The sequence below is a fragment of the Desmodus rotundus genome, chromosome 11 (assembly GCF_022682495.2).
Source record: "Desmodus rotundus isolate HL8 chromosome 11, HLdesRot8A.1, whole genome shotgun sequence".
NCBI lineage: Eukaryota > Metazoa > Chordata > Mammalia > Chiroptera > Phyllostomidae > Desmodus > Desmodus rotundus.
The window spans coordinates 55,943,997-55,969,170 of NC_071397.1; the positions used below are offsets into that span (position 1 = coordinate 55,943,997).

At 34.0% G+C, this 25,174-nt stretch overlaps 1 protein-coding gene and 1 non-coding gene across 5 annotated transcripts in view; one reads left to right on the top strand and one right to left on the bottom strand.

The window, feature by feature from the left end:
- Positions 1-25,174, top strand: part of GRIK2 (glutamate ionotropic receptor kainate type subunit 2) — a 598,702-nt gene that overhangs the window by 276,251 nt on the left and 297,277 nt on the right. For all 4 annotated transcript variants that reach the window (XM_024551764.4, XM_053914034.2, XM_024551766.4 and 1 more), the window contains exons 4-6: positions 6,078-6,259; positions 11,658-11,711; positions 14,915-15,088. In XM_024551764.4, the coding sequence (XP_024407532.1) occupies positions 6,078-6,259; positions 11,658-11,711; positions 14,915-15,088 (410 nt within the window). The remainder of the gene's footprint in view (positions 1-6,077; positions 6,260-11,657; positions 11,712-14,914; positions 15,089-25,174) is intronic.
- On the bottom strand, positions 5,725-5,853 carry LOC112297432 (U11 spliceosomal RNA). Its single transcript, XR_002974016.1, has one exon. It is a non-coding gene; the product is annotated as a U11 spliceosomal RNA (small nuclear RNA).

A 25,174-nucleotide genomic window follows, 5' to 3' on the forward strand; every position in this document is an offset into this window, starting at 1 on the left:
CAACTCAGACCTCTGTCACCTGTAGGCTTAGGATAAACTTTGGTTTCAGCTACTGTAAAGTAACTGAGAGTAGAAAGAAGTTTTAAAAAATATGCTTTTAGTAAATGAATTAGGGGGAATAGAACTCATCTACCAAACCAAAGTGATAATTGCAACGCGCTGCTCTTCTTTGTTAGAAGATTTTCAGGAACCCATCTGTGCAGATTGTTTCTTTATTATTATCATTACATCAACTAATCACATTAGGGAAAAGGGGGCATTTTAATTAAAAGACTTTCAAGGAGTTGTAATTCTACTCTTTCATAAATAAGCAGGTGCTAAATTTATTAAACTATTTTTTAAATTGTTCTTTGAAAATTGTTTGTATTAATCACATTTTCAACAAAACGGATTTTCCTTTCTATTTTGTCTAATAGAGGGGTCCTTTTATTTCTCCATTTTGACCAAAGGACCACAAGACAAGGTTACATGTAAGGCATTCCAAACAGTTTGAGAGGCTTACTTATTTTTTCCTAAAAAGGGGGAAAGCTGTTTCATGTTACAAAGCATGCATATTTATTTCTATATGATGAATTTGATTAAGGGAATCTTTTTGGAAATAGGCATGTTTAGAACATGGTTGGCTGCAGAGGGATGTGGGGAGAGGCAGCAGGATTGACGGAGATCTTCAACGGAAGATACAAAGCTGATACTGTGATTAGAAGATATTCCTTCTGTTTAAACCCACTGTCCTAAGGATAAAACCTCATCCACGTACAAGGATGTCATCCAATAACTCGTACTGTATAGGTAGATAAGCATCCATTCTTTAGATGTCTTGAATGCACCTTCCATCTGGTCAATGCTCTCTTATTCTTCTAACGTGTTCTAAGTACACAGAATTCATACAGGTATTTGTAGGTACACGTCATATAATGATGAAGACGGAATCTAGAATGGAATATAGATTTAAAAGAGAAACAATACCACAGGCACATCAACAAATGGTTAGAAGCCAAGAAAGAAGGCTAGGCACCTGGTACAGGAAATGGTGGAAAGCCAGAATTTAAAAAGCATGATGCAATTTTTAGTATTCACATAGCATTCTAGATTTCTTCCCTCTGATCGAAATATTGAACCACTTTTATTCCAAAAGCTGAATGTGAAAAGCATTATAGGAACACCTTTTGTATTAAAAAATGCCAAAGCCAAACTGTATCTCATGCAGTTGAAGGCTGAATACATACTATTATTTCAATCATGTGGTCATCAATGAAACAGTGTCTACTACATAATAGACATGTAGTAAATCTATATTGAATGAATGAATGAAGACAACATTTAACTTAAATTCTTAAGCAGGAGATGGCAGTTCCTAGTAGCAGCAGTTATTTTCTTAGCTCTCCAATGTTATTCCCCAGGGAAGCTGGCAAACTGAAATCTGTTACATTAATGACAGCAGGGATGTGTATGTGTGAAGAGAATAAGTAAACATGTATTTCACCTGATGCCTCAAGGGACTATCCACATGAGCTCTTAAGAGACCGAAATTACTTACTTGGTGGCATTTATACTTAGGGTGAACTTAGATTCTATTTATGTATTTTATCCCTCATAAATTTATATTTTTAAGTCAGTTGAGCTTTTCCAACTTAAAACTGCAGGGCTAATTTGTAACTAAATAGCTCCTTTCCTTTGGTAATGACTTCATCTCTTAAAATTTTGATTGAAATTTTGTTGTTGTTAGGTTTTCAGTCTAAATCAGTTTCAAATAACTTCCAAGAACAGAATAGTCAGCACATTAAAAAAAAAAACAACAATACTCCTTCTATGTTGGCCTAAATAACAACAACACCTGCCATTTATTGAGATTCTAATACATGCCAGTTCCTTTTTTGCTGTTTTAAATATTAATACATAGATGGTTTTGCCCTACTATGGAGAAAAGGAAAGCAAAATAAAGCTAAGGGAGATATAATGCTTTGTACAAAGTCACACAGATGATAGATTTTTGAACAACTTAAATCCAACATCCAGGCTATATTTCTGTTATGATGGGTAAGTCCCCCCAGTTTACATTTAACTTGCACAAAATCTTGAGAAGTAAGTAAGGCAAGGGTAGCTTTCTTTCTTTTATTCAACCAAAGTTGTTATTGATCAGTCTTTCTTTATATAAATAATTTTGTTAGAATAATAGACATTTACAGCTAGGAAAAATTTAGAGATAACCCAATTCAGTAATTGTTAGACATTTTGGTTTTGCTCTCACTTTACATTTTTAATATTTTCCGAGGTTATCTAAAAGTACTTTAATGTGTTATATGTAGTGACACTTTCCATATTAGTAATAATAAAAATCATAATATTTAAAATACTTGTTAATTCATTTAATAATTATAATACCAACACCATTATCTATTCAAATAAATAATATTTATTTATTTATTTATTTATTTATTTTTATTGTTACTCAATTACAGTTGTATGCCTTTTCTCCCCATCCCTCCACCCTACCCCAGCTGAACCCACCTCCCTCCCCCACCTCCACCCTCCCCCTTGGTTTTGTCCATGTGTCCTTTATAGTAGTTCCTGTAATCCCCTCTTCCCACTGTCCCCCCCCCCCCCCCGGTTATTGTTAGATTGTTCTTAACTTCAATGTCTCTGGTTATATTTTGTTTGCTTTTTTCTTCTGTTGATTATGTTCCAGTTAAAGGTGAGATCATATGGTATTTGTCCCTCACCGCCTGGCTTATTTCACTTAGCATAATGCTCTCCAGTTTCATCCATGCTGTTGCAAAGGGTATAAGCTCCTTCTTTCTCTCTGCTGCATAGAATTCCATTGTGTAAATATACCATAGTTTTTGGATCCACTCGTTTGCTGATGGGCACTTAGGTTGCTTCCAGTACTTGGCTATTGTAAATTGTGCAATTAAAAAATGGGCAAAGGACTTGAACAGATATTTATTTATTTATATTAGATCTTTATTGTATTTTTTCCATTATCATTTAGTCCCCTTATAACGCTCTTCCCCCAGCAATCACTGGGCTGTTTTTCATGCCATATTTTAATGAAACATGCCTACATTTTCACATATATATGTATATGTATACATATATATATGTATGGCATTGTTCTACATTCTAGTAAGTCTCTTTAATATTTGGTTTTAATGGGGGCCAGCTGGATTTCCCTATCTGCTTTCCTGTGCAATCTGCTGTAACATCACATGTGTTCTGTAACCTGTAAAACACTCCACTGTCCATGTGAGAGAGAATGAAAGTGAAAAAGCCAAATAATCTCTTCTTCTTCTTCTTCTTCCTATTATTATTATTATTATTATTATTATTATTATTATTATTATTATGAAAATAGTAGGACTCCCGAAAGGGTGCAGGAGTCTGTGGACCACACTGTGAGAACTGCTGATCTACATAAGACCCTTATTTAATAGTCATGGAAACTAAAGTGTCCGTGGATCCGTTATTTTTTATACATGGTTTGGAGGATTTTATAAGCCCAATGTTAAACTCTACTACAATTAAGCAGGTGCTATATGTTCAGATGTTTGTTTTCACCTTTGTACGGCTCACTGTTACTATATATGAGTATATTAGATACGTAATATAATATTCTATTATGTACATATTAACTCTTTAGAGTGAATTGTATTGTCTAATGGGTACATTTAATATCAATTAATTATATAGTATTTATTTTACTACATTAGTAAATATTTAAATTTGTATAACAAAATGAACCAATAATATTATACTTTATAATTTATGCCATCATTGCTTGTAGAATTTTAAGTGACAAAATTGGGATAATATTTTAAAAGCAAAAGATACTATATAATTTTAAATTTATATATGTTTAAATTGTATGTTTATTTGAGACTGAAAATTAGTTATGTTAATTTTATTGTTAACTGTTACGCTATATTAAAGTATATACACCATGGTATGTGTAAGAGAGAGAGAGTTCCAGATTAGTCTTTTTACAAATATTTTCCTTTATTACTATTTGCCATACTTATATTTATGAGAGTGGTTTGCAGGGAAGATAGAAGTGGGGAAATAGAAATACAGCAATGAAAAGGAGAAAGAGGTAGATAAGAAGAAGAGCAGGCAGAAGAGAAAAGGAAAGTGCTTATTCGCTCCAAGATGGAGTAGAATTTTATGATCCTTCTTGTCTTATCACACGCTTTTATATATCAGGCCTTTTACAGCAGTTCTGAAGGGGTTTCATTACTTGAAGTTTGTATGAAAGAATACAGTCAATGGTTTGTCTCTGTTATTTTTAAATGCATGACGTTCCTATGATCTATTGAATATCTATGTATTAGTTTTATTTATTTTTGAAACAATCAGGAGCTACTTCTCCAGGAAAATGTTTGCTTTACCAATGTCTATGTTATACTTATTTCTGAAAGTTAATATTACACCTAGAAAACAGTATTAAAAATTTAGTTTTATTTCTTAAAGTAATTTTATTATCGTTAGGCTACTTAGAGTCTATTTCATAATTTTATTAAGGGAAATTATTTCACTTTTGCATATATGCCAAATTACTGTACCATTACTTGTAAACAAAGCCCAAAAAGAAGTAACCAGAGTTCCTAACAATAGAGAATAATTATATAAATCATGTCATCTATAAAGCACTGTTAATTAAGGACAAACTAGAGCAATAATCATTAACTTACAGCTACCTATAAGACATTGTCATGAAACAACTACTAATATAAAATACAAAACAAAATAAACCTCTACGTACACATGTGAAACTGCACAAAAAGTATGTGGAAGATTCATATTTCAAACATTAACAGTGCAGACCCTTGAGTAGTATAGGGGTACAGAGGGAGACTCCTCCACCCTGTATTTGTTGACATATTTAAATGATTTTTATTAACTAGTAATCATCTGTGTCTTTCATAATTTGAAAGTACCTATATTTAATATAGAATTTCAAAAGTGATAATTTTAAAAAGAGGGCTGGGTGGAGGTGGAAGAAGGTATGGGGGGATAAATGGTAATAAAATACAATAAAAATAAGCTATAAAAATAAAATCAAACAAAAAATAAGAAAAAACCCCTAGGCATCTAGAGTTCTGAATTTTAATGGTTACACTATACAATGCACAACGAGGTCTGTCCAGAAAAAGTCCAACCATTGTTAATATAACGAGAATGGTTTATGTGGCATCGATGGAGCCTGGCAGCCAAGGACAGCGGACTGGAGTGTGCATGCGTGAACAACGATGTCTTCACTCACTAGACAGTGGGGGCGATAGACACTGCTGAGTGAGCATGTGTACTATGTGGCCATAGCATTAAAAATGGCTGAGAGAGTAGAGAAATGAATCCACATCCATTTTGCATAAAGCTCGAACATTTTTCCATGGAAACTTTGAATGACTCAGAAGGCTGCAGCTATGGGCAACTGGTGATTGGCCGTTTCATCAGACAATGTGCATGCTGATGCATCATGTATCGTGCAGAGTTTTTTTGCAAAACAAACATCAAATCATCCAGGCGCCTCAGCCTCCCTACAGCCCAGATTTGGTACCCTGTGACTTTTGGCTTTTCCCAAAATTAAAATCACCTTTGAAAGGGAGGAGATTTCAACCATTGATTAGATTCAGGAAAATATGATGGGGCACCTGATGGCAATTGGGAGAACTGTGCAAGGTCCCAAGGTGCTTACATTATCGATTGATGGATTGATTGATTGATTTTAGGATGGGCTCCAGGACCAATGATCACTAGCTACCCAGGTACCAAAAAATTACGCTTCCGAAATCTCTTGATGTCCATTCCTTGTGTAGAGCAATCAAGTTGCCCTATGTGTGCCACTCACTACAGGAACCCCAAGGTGTCTACACTAAATGGCACTGAGGCATCATTGTCCTGTGTACAATGTTTCTTGTATCTTGTATCTTCTTTAATAAATGTCTCTGTTTTTCATATTACATGGCTGGGTACCTTCTGGACAAACCTCATATACACGGTCAAGAAAAGTAGGCATCGTAGTGAGTATATTTTGTGATTACATGATCCACTCCAATTTCTCTTTCTGTACCTTTTTATTAAAGGCCTCATCCGTTTGCAAGAGCTCATCAAAGCTCCATCCAGGTACAACCTTCGACTCAAAATTCGTCAACTACCTGCTGACACAAAGGATGCAAAACCCTTACTAAAAGAAATGAAAAGAGGCAAGGAGTTCCATGTAATCTTTGACTGTAGCCATGAAATGGCAGCAGGCATTTTGAAACAGGTAAGCTTTAAATTACTTAAATTCTTAGTTTTTTTTTTTTTTTAAATTGCATTTAAAGTATGGCGTTTTGGTTTTCAAATCAAAGTGTTATTGTTTTACAGTCAGTTAAAAAACAAGCCAGAGAATTTACCGAGATGTGATTTTCTGATAAAAAGTTCTGACAATTGCTTTTAATTAATTGTCACATAAGAAACAGAATGTAAATATTGATGATCTTCAAAAACCTTGTTTGTGGTTTTTAGGTTATTTTAAGTGGCTACAATATTGTTTAATAATGTGAATATTGACTAATGACATAGATGTTTCTATTTTGTACTGAAATGAAGGAAGAAACTAAGAGTCAACAGTTGAGCAGCTCAACCATTATAATCAACCAGTAGGAAAAGGAGGAAAAAAAAAGGATTTGCTGTTTAGCTGGCATTTACTGTGAGATGCCTTATTTAATCTTGATCTTATTTAATTTGATATTATTTGATCATTTGATCTTATTTAATCATCACCACAGCTGAAAGAAGTAGGGTTTACCTCAACTTTAGAGACAAAGAGAAAGATTAAGTAACTTAACTAATGGCCAACAGCAAGGAAATAGCAGAGGCATGCATGTGCCATTGAATGATGTTACAAAATGGAACTGAAAGCAACAAATGAACAAATAAGAAAACAAATAAACAAAAACTCATAGACACAGATGACAGTGTGGTGGTTACCAGAGGGAAGGGGTATGGGAAGGTAATAAAGGGTAAGAGGGAAAGGGTAAAAAGAGGGTAATAAAATACATGGTGACGGAAGAAGATTTAACTTTGAGTGGTGAACACAATGCAATATGCAAATGATATAGAATCGTAAACTTGAAACCTATATAATTCTGTTAAACAATGTCACCCCGATAAATTTAATAGAATATGTCTTCCACAATAAACACTGCCCACTTACAAAGATAACACAAATCAATCAAAATAAATAATTTATAGCAGCAAGAGCTCTTAATATTATTTTAGCACTCTTCATACCTAACAACATACTTGAAAACAGTCATTATTATTGGCTCATATCATACAAATGAGGGAACTGATGTCAGGGTTTAATTAATTAGTACAAAGCCATATGATAACAAAGTAGTAAAGCCTGGACATTTTTGCCCCTGGTGTAAATATGGCATTTTGTTTTTTTATTTTTTAAGTATATTTTATTGATTATGCTATTACAGTTGTCCCTTTTTTTCTCCCCTTTCCCCTCTCTGCCCTATATCCTCTCCCACCAGCATTCCACCCCCTCCCACTTAGTTCATGTCCATGGGTTGTACATATAAGTTCTTTGGCTTCTCCATTTCATGTACTATTCTTAACTTCCCCCTGTCTATTTTGTATCTACAAATTATGTTTCTTAATCCCTGTGCCTTTTCCCCCATTCTCTCCCCCACACCCTGGTCTCCTTCCCACTGATAACGCTCCATGGGATCTCCATTTCTGTGATTCTGTTCCTGTTCTAGTTGTTTGCTTAGTTTGTTTTTGTTTTTGTTTTTTAGGTTCAGTTGTTGATAGTTGTGAGTTTGTTATTTTACTGTTCCTAGTTTTGATCTTCTTCTTTTTCTTAGATAAGTCCCTTTAACATTTCATATAATAAGAGCTTGGTAATGATGAACTCCTTTAACTTGACTTTATCTGGGAAGCACCTTATTTGCCCTTCCTTTCTAAATGATGGCTTTGCTGGATAGAGTAATCTTGGATGTAGGTCCTTGTCTTTCATGATTTGGAATACTTCTTTCTAGCCCCTTCTTGACTGCAAGGTCTCTTTTGAGAAATCAGCTGACAGTCTTATGGGAAGTCCTTTGTAGGTAACTGTCTCCTTTTCTCTTGCTGCTTCTAAGATTCTCTCCCTCTCTTTAATCTTGGGTAATGTAATTATGATGTGCCTTGGTGTGTTCCTCCTTGGGTCCAACTTCTTTGAGCTTCCTGGACTTCCTGGAAGTCTATTTCCTTTGCCAGATTAGGGATGTTTTCCTTCATTATTTTTTCAAATAGTTTTCCATTTCTTACTCTTTCTCTTCTCCTTCTGACACTCCTATGATTTGTTTTCTTTTTTTAAAAAAAAATTTTATTGTTATTCAGTTACAGTTGTCTGCATTTTCTCCCCATCCCACCACCCCACCCCATCTGAACCCATCTCCCTCCCCCGCCTCCACCCTCCCCCTTGGTTTTGTCCATGTGACACTCCTATGATTTAAATGTTGGAACATTTAAAGTTGTCCCAGAGGTTCCTAAGACTCTCCTCATTTTTAAAAATTCTTGTTTCTTCATTCTGTTCCAGTTGAATGTTTATTTCTTCCTTTTGTTCCATATCTTTGATTTGAGTCCCCATCCCCTTCCCTTCACTGTTGGTTCCCTGTACATTTTTCTTTATTTCACTTTGCAGAGGTTTCACTTCTTCTTCTGTTTTGTGTCCATACTCAATTATTTCTGTGAGCATCCTGATTACTAATGTTTTGAACTCGGGATCTGATAGGGTAGCTATTTCTTCATCTCTTAGTTCTATTTTTGGAATTTGACCTGTTCTTTCATTTGGGCCATATTTCTTTGTCTTGGTGCACCTATTATATGGTAAGGGGCAGAGACTTAGGTATTTGTCAGGGCAGGGCAACCCACATTGCTGCATTGTGACACTGTATGTGGGGGAGGGGTCCAAGAGGGAACAATGCTGCTTGTTCAGCTGTCACCTCTCTTTCAGTCACTTATCCTGCTACCTGCCAGTAAATTGTGTACTTTTTGTTCTGATTCCCAGGGTGATCTTGTGTAGATTCTAGGACCCTGTGAATCTCTCCTGTGAAGGTGGTAGTTTCTTCTGCTCTCACACCCCCACAGGTTTTTATATCCAGAGGTTTAGAGGCTTTATTTCCCCGTGCTGGAGCCCTGGGTTGAGTGATCTGTATGGCTCCCCAGTTGTTCCTACTGGCTTATCCACATGTGAATGTGGGACTGCTCCGCCCACCAGCTGCCATTTAGCCCACCCCAGTTCTCCAGCTGCCACCTTGCCACCCTTCCTCTTCACCCCAGCTGCCTACCTCCTCCCCTCCTCCTGGTCTAGATAAATGTTTCTTCTTTAATTCCTTGGTTGTTGGACGTCCATACAGTTTGGTTTTCTGGCAGTGCTGATTGTTTTTCGTTTTTAAATTTGTTGTAACCCTGCTTTTGGTTGTGCGAGGAAACAAAGCCTATCTACCTATGCCTCCATCTTGGCCAGAAGTCTAAAGCCTGTATTTGAACACATGCGTATGGACTTTGTTTGTAAAAGTCTTTATATACAGCGCCTACCATCACAGTGGTTTAGGATTAATCATCCGTCTTGCATTCTTTCATGTGCTGGATAAAATTTCACTACTGGAGAATGATGCAGATTCACATGTCAAATTATATCCCATAAAATATAACTACCAACAGTAAATGCCTGTTATAACATGGTTATTGTAGTAAACAGAGGCCTGTTCAGTCTTCTAATATGAATGTTTGTTTTACTACAGTAAAATATTTAATTGGATTTGGAAGTTGCTATAGTGTTATATTTGGGTAATAAAGCATGTGCATTTTTTTGTTTTTTGTAATGAACAAAATGATGCAATAAAATAAGCACTGAAATCTAGAGCAGAGATTTGATTTTCATTTAATACCAAGACAATTCTTTACCAGATTAAAACTACACAGACTTGGAAAGGAGACCCTTTCTTTGTTCCTGGAGTGAGTTAGCACTCAGCTGTCTGTCAGTGACAGAGCTTTGGTAGGCTTTGTCTAGGCTTCCAGCTAGTTTACAAACCATCAGTTGTCTTGTCCCTAGAATAACTGACTGGCTTATTTTGCCATCTGAAAGGTGAGAGGACCCATCATCTTTAATCGAATTTCCATTCTGGTTTCCCTTTGATTCTTTCATTATTTTATACTCGTTTTTTTTATGTGAGTTCTGACATAGACATATTAAGAAATATTTATTCCAAAATAAACCTAAGTCAGGAAAACAGAATTATTATAATGTTTAAAATATATAAAACAGAAAAAGATGCATAATTTTAACAAGATTAGTAAATGAAAAATCAGAGTAACAGTAAAATGAGAATATGAAAATGAAGAAGTCAGAGTTCCATTATTGCACAGAATGTATCCTTTTAGATACTATAATAATGGCAGACCATATACATATAACAGCGTTTTTTTAACTTTACTTGTCTCAGAGATTTATCCCATGTTTGGATCTCAGTTACTCTAGAAACCAATTCAAGAAGAAAGCAAATGCCTTTGTTCTTGCAAATGCAGCAGTACATTTAATAGGAATCTATTTTATGATTTATGAAAATTTTCAGAGATTTCTCAGCATTGACTAATGATGGAACTCTAAGGAAATGGTATATGATTTTGAGAGCAGGCATAGATGGGTTTAATCCAATATTTTACATATCCAGAAAAAAAGGATGAATTTATCAGTTTAATCTTAAGTGTTTGTTTTTTTGTTTAACTTATTTCTTTAAACTAACTTAGATTTTAGTAAATACTGAGCAACAGTGAATTTGAAGTTTCCTGTCTGAAAGCTTTGAAAATTAGTGGAGCTTGGGATTAGCTAGATTTTCTCTGAGGCAAAGATGCCGTCTCTACCCAGCTCCTCTTAAGATCAAAAATGCATCATTTTTTCAAACATCATCAGCAACTACACCTTTCATTGATAAACAGCAATATCAAAAACATTTTCTATTTTCAGAGGGGGAATTGACACTTCTAATGGCTAGCAGTTCTAATCCCAAAGTCTTTAAGATTAATAGTCTAACATTGAAAAGGAAGTGTGAAATAAAACATAGTGAATTTCAATTGGTATATTAATAAAAATGAAAATACATTTCTTTGTCTGTAATTTTTGAATAACAGTGATTTACATCTGCTGCTTTAATGTCAGGGAAGGAAACGTCTCTAAACTGCTGAAAAAAAAACCCCTATTGTCATTATACTTTGCAGCACATTTTCCCTAATTGAGTAATACCTTTCATCAAAATAAAATGGTGTTCCTCTTAAGCGTATTGTGGTGGACACACATAATGAACCAAGATGTGCTATCTCAGGTTTGTGTGAAATGAAATGGCTTTAATATGCAATGCAATAAGCTTTGCAATTGCAAACACTCAAGTAATAGCTTTTCTATCAAGAGAATTAGTTCTGAAATTCCTTCAGGAACCACTAATCTTCTTTAACTATGGAGAAAAGATTTAGTTTGACTCAATTTTAATGTAACTTCCATGTTATAGGCTGGTTCTTTATTACATCCTACTATTTTTTGTTCTCCCTTGTCTTATTGACATAACTTATTTCAAATAATGTGTACCTTCAATATCAATATAACTATATATTTTTTATTTTTTACTCCTTAGGCATTAGCTATGGGAATGATGACAGAATATTATCATTATATCTTTACCACTCTGGTAAGTAATTTACCACTCATAAGTAAGCAAAACATAAATATAATGTTCTGAATTTTATTATTCTAACTTTCCAGAATGGGAAATAAATTTTTGAATGAGAAAAAATAATATAATGACTGGCACTTTTGTAGTTATATTATGTATTATTCTAATAAAACCCAGGAGGAATTATCATCACAGAGAACAAAAAATGCTTGGTGGGAAACTGATAATTTTGCAATATTATCATTTCTGATATTAAATTCAAAATATTGTCTTATTTATATATTGCTATAGAGAAAATAATAGATTTTAAAATTAGTTTTCCTGAGAAATCATTTTAGCAATGAACAAATTTTGATGTTGTTAACTCTATTCACATTACAAAAATCCCATTTATTAAAGCTGCCCTTTTAGTACATTAAATTTACTATCTTGTTTTTGCCTATGTTTAGTTGGATTTTTAAAAAGTCAGTGTGATTTGATTTACAATTGGCGAATTGCATGTTGCCCTTATCTTTTGTCTTTATAGGCCACCACACAGTTTTTCCTTACTATGCCCGAAATCTAACTTTACCGTTTTACCAGTCCTGCTTACTTTTAGCTCTATTTATCATTTCATATCCAGATTTTTCTTTATGAAAAAAACAAAATTCAACTAAGTAAATTTCAAGGTTTCGTTGGCTTTATTGAACAATTTCTGAGTGGGGCAGCATCCCATCTACCAAGTAGAGAGGAGCTCTGAGGAGCTGCCCAAAAGGCATTTAAAGGCAGAGAGGGGTGCAAAAGGAAGTCATAGCTAAAAAAAGGCATTATTTCAGGCAAGGTTACCTCCCATTCTGGGACAAAAGGGTGTATTTAGGCAGATTACGTCACTGGCGTTGACCAGGAAATTACAGACAGACCAGTTAAAATGACATTGCTGGGGAAGGCTGAAACCGTGTTAGGTTAGGCACCGAGTCCTGGTTTGGGGACATGGGCTTTGTAAAAATGACTCCATTTGGGTCCTGTTTTTAACACCTTCCTCTGTGAAACAGCCATGTGTCTCCAATTCTGCTGTGCTCTCTCTATATCACTTCCCACTAGGGGATTTGTGGCCTGTGAGAAACGTAGTGATAGGCAGGTGGAAAGGGAATGGAAGCCTGCACTCATCAGCAAATTGTATATTAATTCTGCTTGCTGAAACTCATTTCTATCCTAATCATAAGATTTTAGGAAAGCAAAAGTATCAGTGAGAAAAAAAAATGAAAAACCTAGTTTAGGATGTCTAGAACTCGGCCTATAATTGAAGGCCTTTTTTAGTTTGATTCTAACCAAACTTTTCTAGTTGTTTTGTTTGTTTGTTTGTTTGTTTGCTGTTATTGTCTTTCATGAATTCTCTTTTGTAGATTCCTTCTGCTTTATAAAGTTGTTTCTGTCTATAAAAATTGAAAGGCATCTGTTTTGCTTCTGACTTTTGCTGATTTCTACTCTTTTACCCCTTAGCATATAGTGCAATACATTATTTATAATATCCCCTTGGCTTGATAGCAAACATTGAAAAATAAAACCCTAAACATCTGTTATTATTATATTTTTTATATCACATAACGCAGCTCAGGTCAATGTCAACTGCTCTCCACTGCATTTTATTCCCATTATCTAGCCTGTATCGTTGTATGGGTCCAAGACACGCTGTGCATAAGACCAATGGCATTAATCCTGCCCCAGTTCTCATGTTGTCTGTAAGATCAGTTCGAAAGAAGAAAAAAGGCCCACATGCAGCATGTTCTCATAACATCCACATCCTCTGATAGCTTTGGTCTCCTGTCTCTTGGGAAAACCAGAGGGCAAAATGAGAGCATTCACTGTATACAGACTGGAAAGGGCAACTTAAATCTAAGGGCTTCCTTATGGTGAATTTGCCAGGTAGGGTTTAAGACAAAGGGACTAAAACATTCTGCAACAAAACAGGCCGTTGTTCACTGTTTTTCTCAGCTTTGATGTAATTTTTTTTAGTTAGAAGCCATGTTTTATGATCTCTTTTCTTAAAAAAAAGACATAACAAAACAGAGAAATGACAATAATCAGCCAATAAAGCAAGACATAGGAAAAATACCTTTATTTTTATTAATTTTTTCATAATTTTTAAAAGGTTTTATTTATTTATTTTTAGATAGAGGAGAAGGGAGATAAAAAGAGAGGGAGAGAAACATCAATGTGTGGTTGCCTCTCTCACACCCCCTACTGGGTACCTGGCCCATAACCCAGGCATGTGCCCTTACTGGGTATAAAACCAGTGACCTTTTGCTTCTCAGGCCAGCGCTTAATCCACTGAGCCACGCCAGCCAGGGTGGGGAAGAATACCTTTATTGCACACCTTCATTGCAGTGTTATTTACAATAGCCAAAATTTGGAGACAGCTCAAGTGTCCATCAGTAGATGAGTGGATAAAACAACAATGGTATATTTACACAGTGGAATACTACCTGGCCATAAAAAAGAAGACAATTTTACCATTTTCAATAGCTTGGATGGACCTGGAGAACATTATGCTAAATGAAATAAGCCAGTCAGAAAAAGACAAATTCAAATTGCATATGATTTCACTCATATGTGGATATGGAATCTTATAAACAAACTAAACTAACAAGCAGAATAGAGACAGACTCATAGAGAACGGCTAACAGCCCTGGGTGGGTTGGGTAGTAGAGATATGTCACACACACAAAAAGAAAAAGGACTCATGGATGTGGGCAACAGTGTGTTGAGGGGGAGAGGGGTTGGGATGCAGGTGGAAGAAAGTATAAGGGGCATAAATGGAAATGGAAAAAAAAAAAAAACACCTTTAGTCAGTTAAAAATAAAATGTCAATGCATTGTAGGTAATGGCAAGCTACCTGTAATATAGAGAAGAAAACTTAGGGAAATCTTAAAGTGGTTATAAAAAGTCTCTTGTTCCATTAGTAGAGCTAGAATATTATACATATATAAAGTATGTGTGTGTGTGTGTGTGTGTGTTTGCATTGGCAAAGTAAAGTATATATGTTTATGTAAAGTATATATATTTGCATTGGCAAAGCATGAGAATAGTCTATTTGAATCTTGGTGATTTGTGATGTTGAATATCACATGAGAAACAATGATGTAAAGTATCCTAAGGGAAGTAAGAATAAGTGACTATTTCAATTATGTGTGCCTGTGAATATACTCCATTGATACTAACATGAAAAAATTGTCTTTCAGGACCTTTTCGCTCTTGATGTAGAGCCCTACCGATACAGTGGCGTTAACATGACAGGGTTCAGAATATTAAACACCGAAAATACACAAGTCTCCTCCATCATTGAAAAATGGTCGATGGAACGGTTGCAGGCACCTCCGAAACCCGATTCAGGTTTGCTGGATGGATTTATGACGGTATGAATACCCACTTAAAGATCAGTTTATGTGTTTCTCAGTAATATTGCATAAGTTATTAAATCCTCTGGATCCAAACTTTGGTTTAATTGTTTGCCCTCAAGGCATGATATCAGAACTACTATTAAAATAATTGTTTTAACACTTTTCTAAATCAGTTTTTTATTGCAGATTTACACTTTTTATGGAAGTCTCTAGAGGCATTTCTACTGTCATGAGAATACTACAGTGTAGTGCCCTATAGATGATACATTAGAGACTGAAAAGAAGCCCTTGTCTGAGAGTTTGCCTTCTGATTGTAACTGCCACATTGTGATTGCTCTTTAACATGTTGGTTTCAGATATCTGATGCCATATGGATGCCTTACATCGCACAAAAATCTCCCTTGAGCTTACTCCCTCTTAATACATTTTTAATATCAGAGAAGTTTAATATGCTTCGATAAAATAAGCGCCTAGCAAAAGCTGATGGAGTAGATGTCAGTGTTAGAGGATTCCCTCCCACATGTCCTCCAGCTCCATACCCCATCCCTCAAAACCAGGCCAGAAAGTCTAAAACAACAAAGGAAATCTTTCCAAGCTTGGATTTCAGTGAGGGCCCCTTCACCAATGACAAGAACACAGTTTCCTACATGGCCTTATGGGAACGTAAATCACGGAAGCACTAAAAGGCCACAAGATTTCAATAAGTAGAGGTCTTGGTACATATTCAAGGTTAAAATAACTCCAACTTTTATAGCTTTAGATACCATTTTAAAGGAACTTAATATGTTGTATAATTTCATGTATCTGGGAATTTATCCATTTTGTCCAGATTGTCCCAATTTGTTGGCATATACTTGCTTATACTATTTTCTTACAATCCCTTGTATTTCTGTAGGGTCAGTTATTACTTCTCCTCTTTCATTTCTGACTTTATTTATTTGGGTTCTCTTTTTTTTTTTCTTGATAAGTCTGGTTAAAGTTTGTCAGTCCTGTGTATCTTTTCAAAGAACCAGCTCTTGGTTTTCTTGATCTTTTGTGTTGTTGTTTTAGACTGTATTTTGTTTATTTCTGCTCTGATCTATATGATTTCCTTTCTTCTACTCACTTTGAGCTTTGTGTGTTGTCATTTTTCTAGTTCCTGGATGTGTAAGGTTAGATTGTTTGTTTGAGATGTTTCTTGTTTCTTGAGGTGGGCCTGTAATGCTATAAATTTCCATCCTAGGATTGCTTTTATCGGGTCCCATAGATTTTGGGTTGTGGTCTCATTTTCATTTGTTTCAAGGATTTATTTCTTGAACTTGTTAACCCATACATTGTTTAGTAACAAGCTTCAGTTTTCTCAAATTTTTGAGACTTGTTTTGTGTCCTAGTATGTGGTCTGTCCTAGAAAATATTCTATGTGAACTTGAAAAGAATGTATATTCTGCTGTTCTGAGTTGAAATGGTTTGAAGATATCAATTAAACCGATGTGATCTAGTGTATCATTTAAAGCTGCTGTTTCCTTATTGATTTTCTGTCTAGAACATCTATCCATTGATGCCAATAGGGTGTTAAAATCCTGTACTACACTGTATTTCTGTCGATCTCTTCCTTTATGTCCATCAAGATTTTATTTACATATTTAGGAGCTCCTATGTTAGGTGCATAAATGTTTATTAGGTTTATATCCTCTTGTTGGGTTGTTCTCTTTATCATTGTGTAGTATCCTTCTCTGTCTCTTATTATAGCTTTTGTTTTAAAGTCTAATTTGTAATATGTAAGTATCGGTATTCTGGCTTTCGTTTGTCTTACTCACTTTTAGAGGCTCAAGACTAGCCAAGAATCACACTTGTCATTTTCAAGTGCTAGTTTACACTTAGAAACTGGACTAATGCAGAAACTGTAAAACAAGGATATGTTCTTATGTATCTTTAGTTGTTTATACCACTCCGCCAATGAAATAAAAATCTAATGGAAGGCACAAATATAATTTAAAAGTTTCCAATAGCTTTGTTAAAAAACATATACAAAACAGGTAAAAATCAATGTTGTTAATTTATTTTTTAACGAATTACATAAAAATAACTATTATTTAATCAGGTAATCAATATAAAATTATGACTGAGATATTTGCCTTTTTTCACTAAGTCTTTGAAATTTTGTGTGTATTTGACACCATGCCTATTCATTCGGACTACTCACATTTCAGGTATTCCATAGACAAATGCAGCTATTGGCTTTTAGCACTTGGTGGTTATAATATACTATTTAAACAAATTACAGATGCCTGATGTATTCATTGAATTTTCTATAGACTGAATTACTGATACAAGTAGTTCAGCACTTTGACAATGTTCACGTTTCCTAGGTCATTACTACCTGATTTTTATGTGTCAGTTGCAGGTGGAAACTTTATAAGCATAAATACAGGGGTGGGGAAAAGAAGGTTAATAATAATACAATAATAAATCAATAAATAAATTCAAGAATAAACTGCTTTGAGTGCTCACAACTGTAAGCCTACTTTTGCTCACACTTGTATTCCTCTCTACTATTGTGTGGAAAATCTTCTCTTATTATGATTATAATTTTTTTCATTAATTGGTTCACTGGATCTTCAGAATGTCTTTAATGTTATAGTGAAATAAAGGGAAATTTTAATTTTTTCTCCTAAAAAAGATTTAATAACATGAATTGAGTGGCTTATAGACACTGAAAAAATTGTCACCCTCAAGCAACCAAATTTCTGATAGATACAATGACATTTGTTCTCTCTTAGTGAGAAAGGTAATTTATCAGAGTTTGAAAATGCCTTATTTCCATAGTAATTTTTTTGAAGAAATTATAGGAGGGGAATTTTATTCTTTTGCATTTAAGGAGAGGATGGATTAGTTCTGCTATTTTGGTTTTAATCTGAGACATATTTGAGAAATGTTTTTAGAGCAGCAGTATGTAAATAACTTGAAAATAAGGATATTTTTCCTCTTATGTATATCCAGATTAAAAGCAATATACAGCCTAGAAAAAAAATCACATTCTATTTTATTCCCAGTTTGAAAATAGTGAATTGAATTTCTAAAGCTCAATAAGACAATGTCATTTTTAAACATTAAAGTGTATACTACCCTTAAAATTGTCATTTGAATTATGTATATATTTTTTCATGTATTCTTTCTAGCTCTTTTTACCCTTCTTTAGTTTCAGGATGGGTATTTTGTCATTTGTTATTCAAAATCATTATACATTGGTTTAGGAGAAGTAAGTCAGTAGGCATCATTACAATTTTAACACCTTTATATAATAAAAAGATTTTTATCTTTTTATTATATAATATTATATAATGATATAAAATTATAAGTAAAATATTTTATGTGACATTAATTTTAATTATAAAATGGTGAATGATTATTAAAGACTTTCACTGATATGCCCAAAGATTGGGGTGCCCCTTTGTGTATCAGAAGCACAAAAATCATCCAACTTTACTTGGTTCTCTTTGTATTTCCATATGATTCCCCAAATGAATCTAATGTCATCCCCTGAGACAAAGTCCTCTCTGACTTCGGATAACTTGTGTAAACTGTTGGAAGATAGATAAATACGAAGGAAGGCATATTCATTTCTTATCCAGGGACATAGTGGCTCTTCGAGAGAATTATACTCAGAAGATGGTACTGTACGAAAAGACAGGGTGGTAGGAGGGATCAAAGTTGAGGTTCTTTGAGTCCACTCCTCCTCAGTTCTTCCCTTTTGCTGAACTGCCAGGTGATTTAGTGAGAGATAAGTGGTAGAATAAACATGCACTGGTGAGAAAATGAGAAAATGAGATTATTGAAATCTATAGAAGAATTTTAAATGTCACTATTCTTCTCTTTGGCATGGCCATGAAATGCTTTTCAAGTGGCATCTTAAATAGGAAAAAAAAATTAAAGTTGTCATATATGAGATAATTGCTCTTTCATTTATATATATTTTATTTGAGTTACTAAAAACTAAAAAGTTTTTAACCAAAAAACTTACAGGGGAACATTTTTTTAAGTAAATGGGCGAAGGTAAACTTAACTGCACGAGCACTTTTTGAATAACATTTCTTTTCTAAAAATGTACACCAGCTACTTATTTTATCATATTTATAAACTGAGCATGGAACAAAAAGTATTTTGGAAGAAGAGATGAAGTTTGCCATTAAGATAAGTATTTCTCCCAAAAAACATTCTGATTAATTAGTTTTTATAATTTCCCTTTTGGAAAATTGATAATATCTTTAACATCTTTTTATTATATAATACTACATAATGATATAGAAATTATATGTAAAATATTTTATATGACATTAATTTTAATTATAAAATAGTGAATGATTATTAAAAAATAAAACCAGTAGTAAATCTGTATAAAAATACTGGCAGCCCTGACCAGTGTGACTCTGTTGGTTGGATGTCATCCCCAAAGCAAAAGGTTGCTGGTTCAATTCCTGGTGAGGGCACATGCTTGGGTTGCAGCCTGGTCCCAGGTTGGAGCTTCCAGGTGAGAGGCAACCAATCAGTGTTTCTCTCACGCATTGATCTTTCTCCCTCTCTCTTTCACCCTCTCCTCCCTTCTCTCTAAAAATAAGTAAATAAAATCTTTTTAAAAAGGCTGGCATACTTATGCCTTGCACGAGCATTCTTTTTCTTTCAATTTAAGATTATATTGTAAACATTTTCCTAGTCATTAAATATTTAATAAATGAAATTAGTAGGCCATTTCCACCATAAGGGGCATCAGAAATTTAAGAAGATTCTAATTAGAAAATAATTACAGGCTAGCATGGTGACATTGACAATGTTCCCTTCAGTAAGTTCATGAGATCTCAGTACTTTTTATATCTCTTGGTATTTTTTAGGTCTTGATGGTCCCATAAAGAAATAGTACTAGCAGTGAAGTTCTTAGTATTTGCAAGACCCATTATTATCAGTGTCATAGTCATTTCTCACTATGTAAGATCATAATATGCTTTCACATTCTTCCTTCATGTTTGAGCTATAAGAGGAAACAGTGAATTGGATGTATAAGAATATTTCTGGTTGTGTTAGCACCTTCATTGACCCTTATAGTAAGTGTTCATCAGCTAAATGACTATTGAACACAAGATCATTTCTTCTATAGTTTCTTCTTTTATGGTTTGGCATCCTCATACTAAAGATATTAATGTTAGTCTCACAATAAAATTTAATCTTCATGTGGTGTCAACCCAACCAAGGTACCAAGTTACACAGTATACCCAATCCTGATCTAGTCAAGAAGGAAAGAAGAAAGGAAGCCCAACCCTCTCCCTTCAAACATAAAGGGTTTTTTTCTCCCATGATATCATGTTCCTAGGACTTTTACCCATGCCCATAAACTATCATTCAGTTAGTGTTCTAAAATCCTCCCCAGATATCAGCACTTATTATAAAACACTTTCTCTACGGTGCTTTCTCTATTAAGTAGTCACATACTTCCATGCTGCTGGGGTGTGAAATTGTTCTTTACTGCATGATCAAATGCCATTTCACTCAGTCTTCTGAACAGATATCTGCTTTCCCCAAGAACAGTTACTATAAGGTCAAGATTCACCTGTTGAACCCATTAGAGTTTGACGATAATTACATTTATTGAGTTTGCAGCAATTTCAGTCAAGAGAATGAAGTCAAGAACAAACACCTTGAGGTAAATTTTAAATAGTCTAGCTATATCCTAGAAATCCTTCTCGGCTTTCCAATTATGCCTGTGCATACTAATGCTAATGTACCTGTAATTCTTTCAGTAGGTTAAAATACCATTTTTATGTTGATATGGAATATCACACATAGTTCTTGATCATGTCAATTTGCAACACAAATCAATAATGACTAAAACTGCAATTAAACTAGTCTCAATTATTTGTTAGAAGAATGCCTTAAACAGCAAAAGTTTATAAGTGCCTGTGATTAAATAGCAAAATTTTAGTGAGTTAGAAGAGTAGTTGCCATTCTTTTTTACATAATGGGAGACTATTTGTAAGGGAGGTGATTCTTCATGTGTTTGAGTTCCAGTGCCCTTCTAACAATTATTTCTTTTTGACAAAAGAACATGGCCTAGATTTTATAATTTCTTTCATAATTAGATCAACTTAAATTTATAAATCAATATCTTCTATACACAATTTACAGAAAGGAGTTAGCTCATATTCTAAGAGTGCACAAGTGATTACTCTGCTCTAAAAAGATGTACCTTCAGAAAAGTCAATGAAAATAGACCAGAGAAAAATAAGGTATGGCCAGGCAGGCTTTCATTTATTGCTAAAGTGCAAGTCTGTTTTTGCCACTATTTGCTTATCTTAATTAGCTATAGCTATTTTCTTTGATTCAGTTGAAATGAGAATAAATATGAGACTTTGCCAAGCAGAGGATCAAAATAATTCATACCATTTTTTAATCAACAAAGAAAGGCATTTGGAATAAGTTGGGTTTATCTCATATTCCACTAAAACCCTAAAACTGTAAAAAGTAGCAAATAATGAATTAATTGACCTTCCTTCAATCAATTTCAATTGTGTGTATATTGTACATACACTCAGGATTTGATACCAGGCTCTCAGGATTGGGTGATGAAGACAACACCAGTGTTGCCTAGGGGAGCTTAGGGGACTGACGGAATTGGAAGATACTGAATGTCTCACCGATCACATCTCCTATCTTCATTGGTACACAGTCATATTTAGACTTGATTATTGTTGTCTTACTAATTTGGTACTTATATGATTGGTCTAGTTTTCCTAAGTCCTCCTTCAATTTTTTTTTTTATTTTCCATGCTATTTTATGGTAGCAAGATACAGACGTATAATTACCAGGAGTTTTGCATAACTTCTTAGTATTTTGCTGAGAAATTTATAATATTTAACAAAATTTATCAACAGAACTGTTGGTTTTATTCTTGTAGTTACTGCAGAAGGAATATTCTGGGGTCCATTTATAACCAAGTAGGAAAGAAATATTTGTATCAGATATTTCAGGGTATGCAATGAAGTCACAAATACAACATTTATTGCATTTGCATATGATTGATTTAATGAATAGTAAAAGGACATGGAGTACGTGGCATGATTAACAGAATGGCACTTTATTTCTTCTCTTTATATACTTATTAATCTTCTATAAGTTACTAAGTTACAAGTTAAATCTGAATATAAATAATTTAGATGGCCCAACAATTTCTATTGTTTTATTAACATAGAGCATTCCACCTAATTGCCTTTGCTCATTGGTATGTTAAATAACCAACATTTATCTAAAGCTGATAAAGAGATAGGATTTCTATTTTAAGTAGTTTTTTACATGAAAACTGATAGTAGCAATGAAGCATTTACTTTATTGTGTTACTCTTTAGGTCTATTTTTAAACTTTTCACTTGGTGAAGGTAAGGTTGAATCAAAAGACATTTTTGCGCCTTCTACCTTGAAGAGCAAAATTTATCTTCCAAGCATTGATCTAAAATCGTGTGTTACAAAGTTGTAAAGAATTAATACATTTTTGCTCATAATTTTCTTCACCTTCTTTTAGATTTTTATTTTCTATTTAAGTATAGTTACATATGGATATAACCAATCAAAAATGTATGAGGAAGTCCAGTGAGAGAAATTTCTGTTACTCAGGAAAGAGCGCTCCTCAAGGGACGTCACTGACAAGGACACGTAGAGACGGGGATGGCCAGGCTCTGACAGGAGGGCAAAGGCCAGCACTGCTGGCTAGGAACTGGCATGTTCTGAGACTTAGGGCATCGCATATCTGATAAACTGGAGACTGAAAAGAAGACGTGACTTGATAATTATCCTTCTGACTTTAATTGCAAGTTTTTTGTCATGCTCAGTTACAGAACAATTTTATTTAAAAATTAAAACAACTGTAAAAGATGCAAATAAATAAAGAACTGGGAGTATAATAAAATGTATATTATATATAATAAACAACAATCATAACTATTATGTAAATATGTGCCAGAGTGTATATTTTCCTCTTTTTTGTTTTTAAATTATCTACCTACTTGCCCCGCCAATTTAGAAATTCTCTTGCCTGTTCGATCCAAAGATTCCTGAGTCTATTATTAAAGACAGGACTGTACACATATGACTTTAAGGGCTCCAGGATGTAGAGTAGCCTTAGGAAGTTTGATCCAAATGATGACTATGCATGAATTGTGATACCATTTATATTTGACAACCTCTACGATAAAACAACCTATTTGTGAAATACATTTAATGCTTACTACGTCCTAGTGCTCTTATTGCCCGTGACAACATCATGGAGCAGATATAATCTTCATTTTATAGAAGCAGATATATAGAATAGGTAGATTATTCATAAAGGAAGATCCCTGGACTATATCCAGAAGCAAACAGAAAGAGTCCTTGAGCATCCAGAAGTAAAATGTTGAGCATGATGAATTAGAAATCAGCAAAAACTTTACATTTATTGCTTCTTAACCTTAACATACAGGGTTTCACATCAACATTGGGTGAGGTAGTTGGTCTACTAAACCCTCTTATTTCCTTTCTAAAGTTAACAGACGTCAGGAGGCAGCATCTGAATTGCATTTCCAACATTTTCTAACAATGTTACTTAATATCTTTGAGTGCCACTTGTCAAAGAGAAATAATAAATTTTAGTGTGTTACCTTAAGGCTTTAATAAAGGCTCTAAATTAATAAATAAAAATATTGGAAACCTTCCTGGTGGCTTTTTATAATTACGAGCTATATTATTGCTTCCTTTGAAACCCTCAGTGCTTGAAAAATATAGAACAAATTGTGACATAGTAATTATAATTTAAATTATGCAGTCATATTACTTCAGCATCAATCATAATCTGTTTTATGCAACTACACTGTAGTAGGTATTTGGTGTGTGTATGTGTCCATGATTCATTGACATAAAAACTTTAAGAAGCACTCATAAAGAATCTATTTAGTACTTGAATTAATCATCTTAAAAATGAGGCCAATCACAACGATTTTAAATGTGCCACTAGAATTACGTATCCTTATTTAACAGGTTTTTAAGTCTAGTTAGGAGTTTATGAAATGCTATGGACCATTTATTTCCTCTCAATGTCAGGTCACTCCCTTTTTAGATTAAGAAGATGGTTTGTTGAGCAGAAAATTAAAGGATGAATTTTTCTTAGGGTTTTTTTTGTTGTTGTTTTTTAATGCCAGTAATGGAAGACTGCTAAACACATCCTATCTTAGAACAAGAAAGTTGGGGTGAGATTGGGATGACAATCATCTGACTATTGAAGCTGAAGCCTGCTTATTCCATTCTTTATAGACTCTTAATTATTTAACATCTCTGAGCTTCAAGCCCTTCATCTGTTTAATGGAACTAATAATACACACAGCGTATTCAGTCACTTTGAAGACTAAGTGCACAGATACGCTGCTTAAAGACAGAGTCTGGCAAACAGTTGATCCTCCAAAAACGTCCTGCATTTTCTTCAAGTCAAAGACCATTTCTGAACTTTAGTGCAAGTGCTGTTTCTATTCAGGGTGCAGTTTGTCACTCATCCAATCCTTTAATGCTTTCTTGTACAAATGTGACAACTGAATAAGAATGCAACTATGTAACACTACTTAAAAAATCTAAAAGTAGGTAGTTGCCTACTTTAATGCACTAGATGAGAAGTGAATGAATGAGCATGAATCAGAGCTAGATTTAGTATCAAATTGTTGATGTTCATTTCATGAGGCTGGCACCTAAGTAATTATATTTAAATTAGAAAGACTTTTCTTCAAAAAGTGTAGTCTGTGCATTTTTGTGATATAAAAGGACTAAGAAATGGCAAGGATTTACTCCAATGCACTAATTTCCAAGATATGCTTGGCCAATACTCTTTAAATTCACATTAATAAATTAAAAGAATATTTCAGACAGAATGAAATGAATTTTAGGGTTAATTTGCCCTAGGGATAGTTGGAATTCGTTGGCTTTATTGTGCAGAGAGGAAATATTATGTTGATCTTTCATTTGCCTTTCTAAAAGAAGTCATAAATATTTTATTCATTAATCTTCAGAATATCTCATGACCAAATTGAACCAGAAGAGAAAAATAAAGTTATTAAACACACA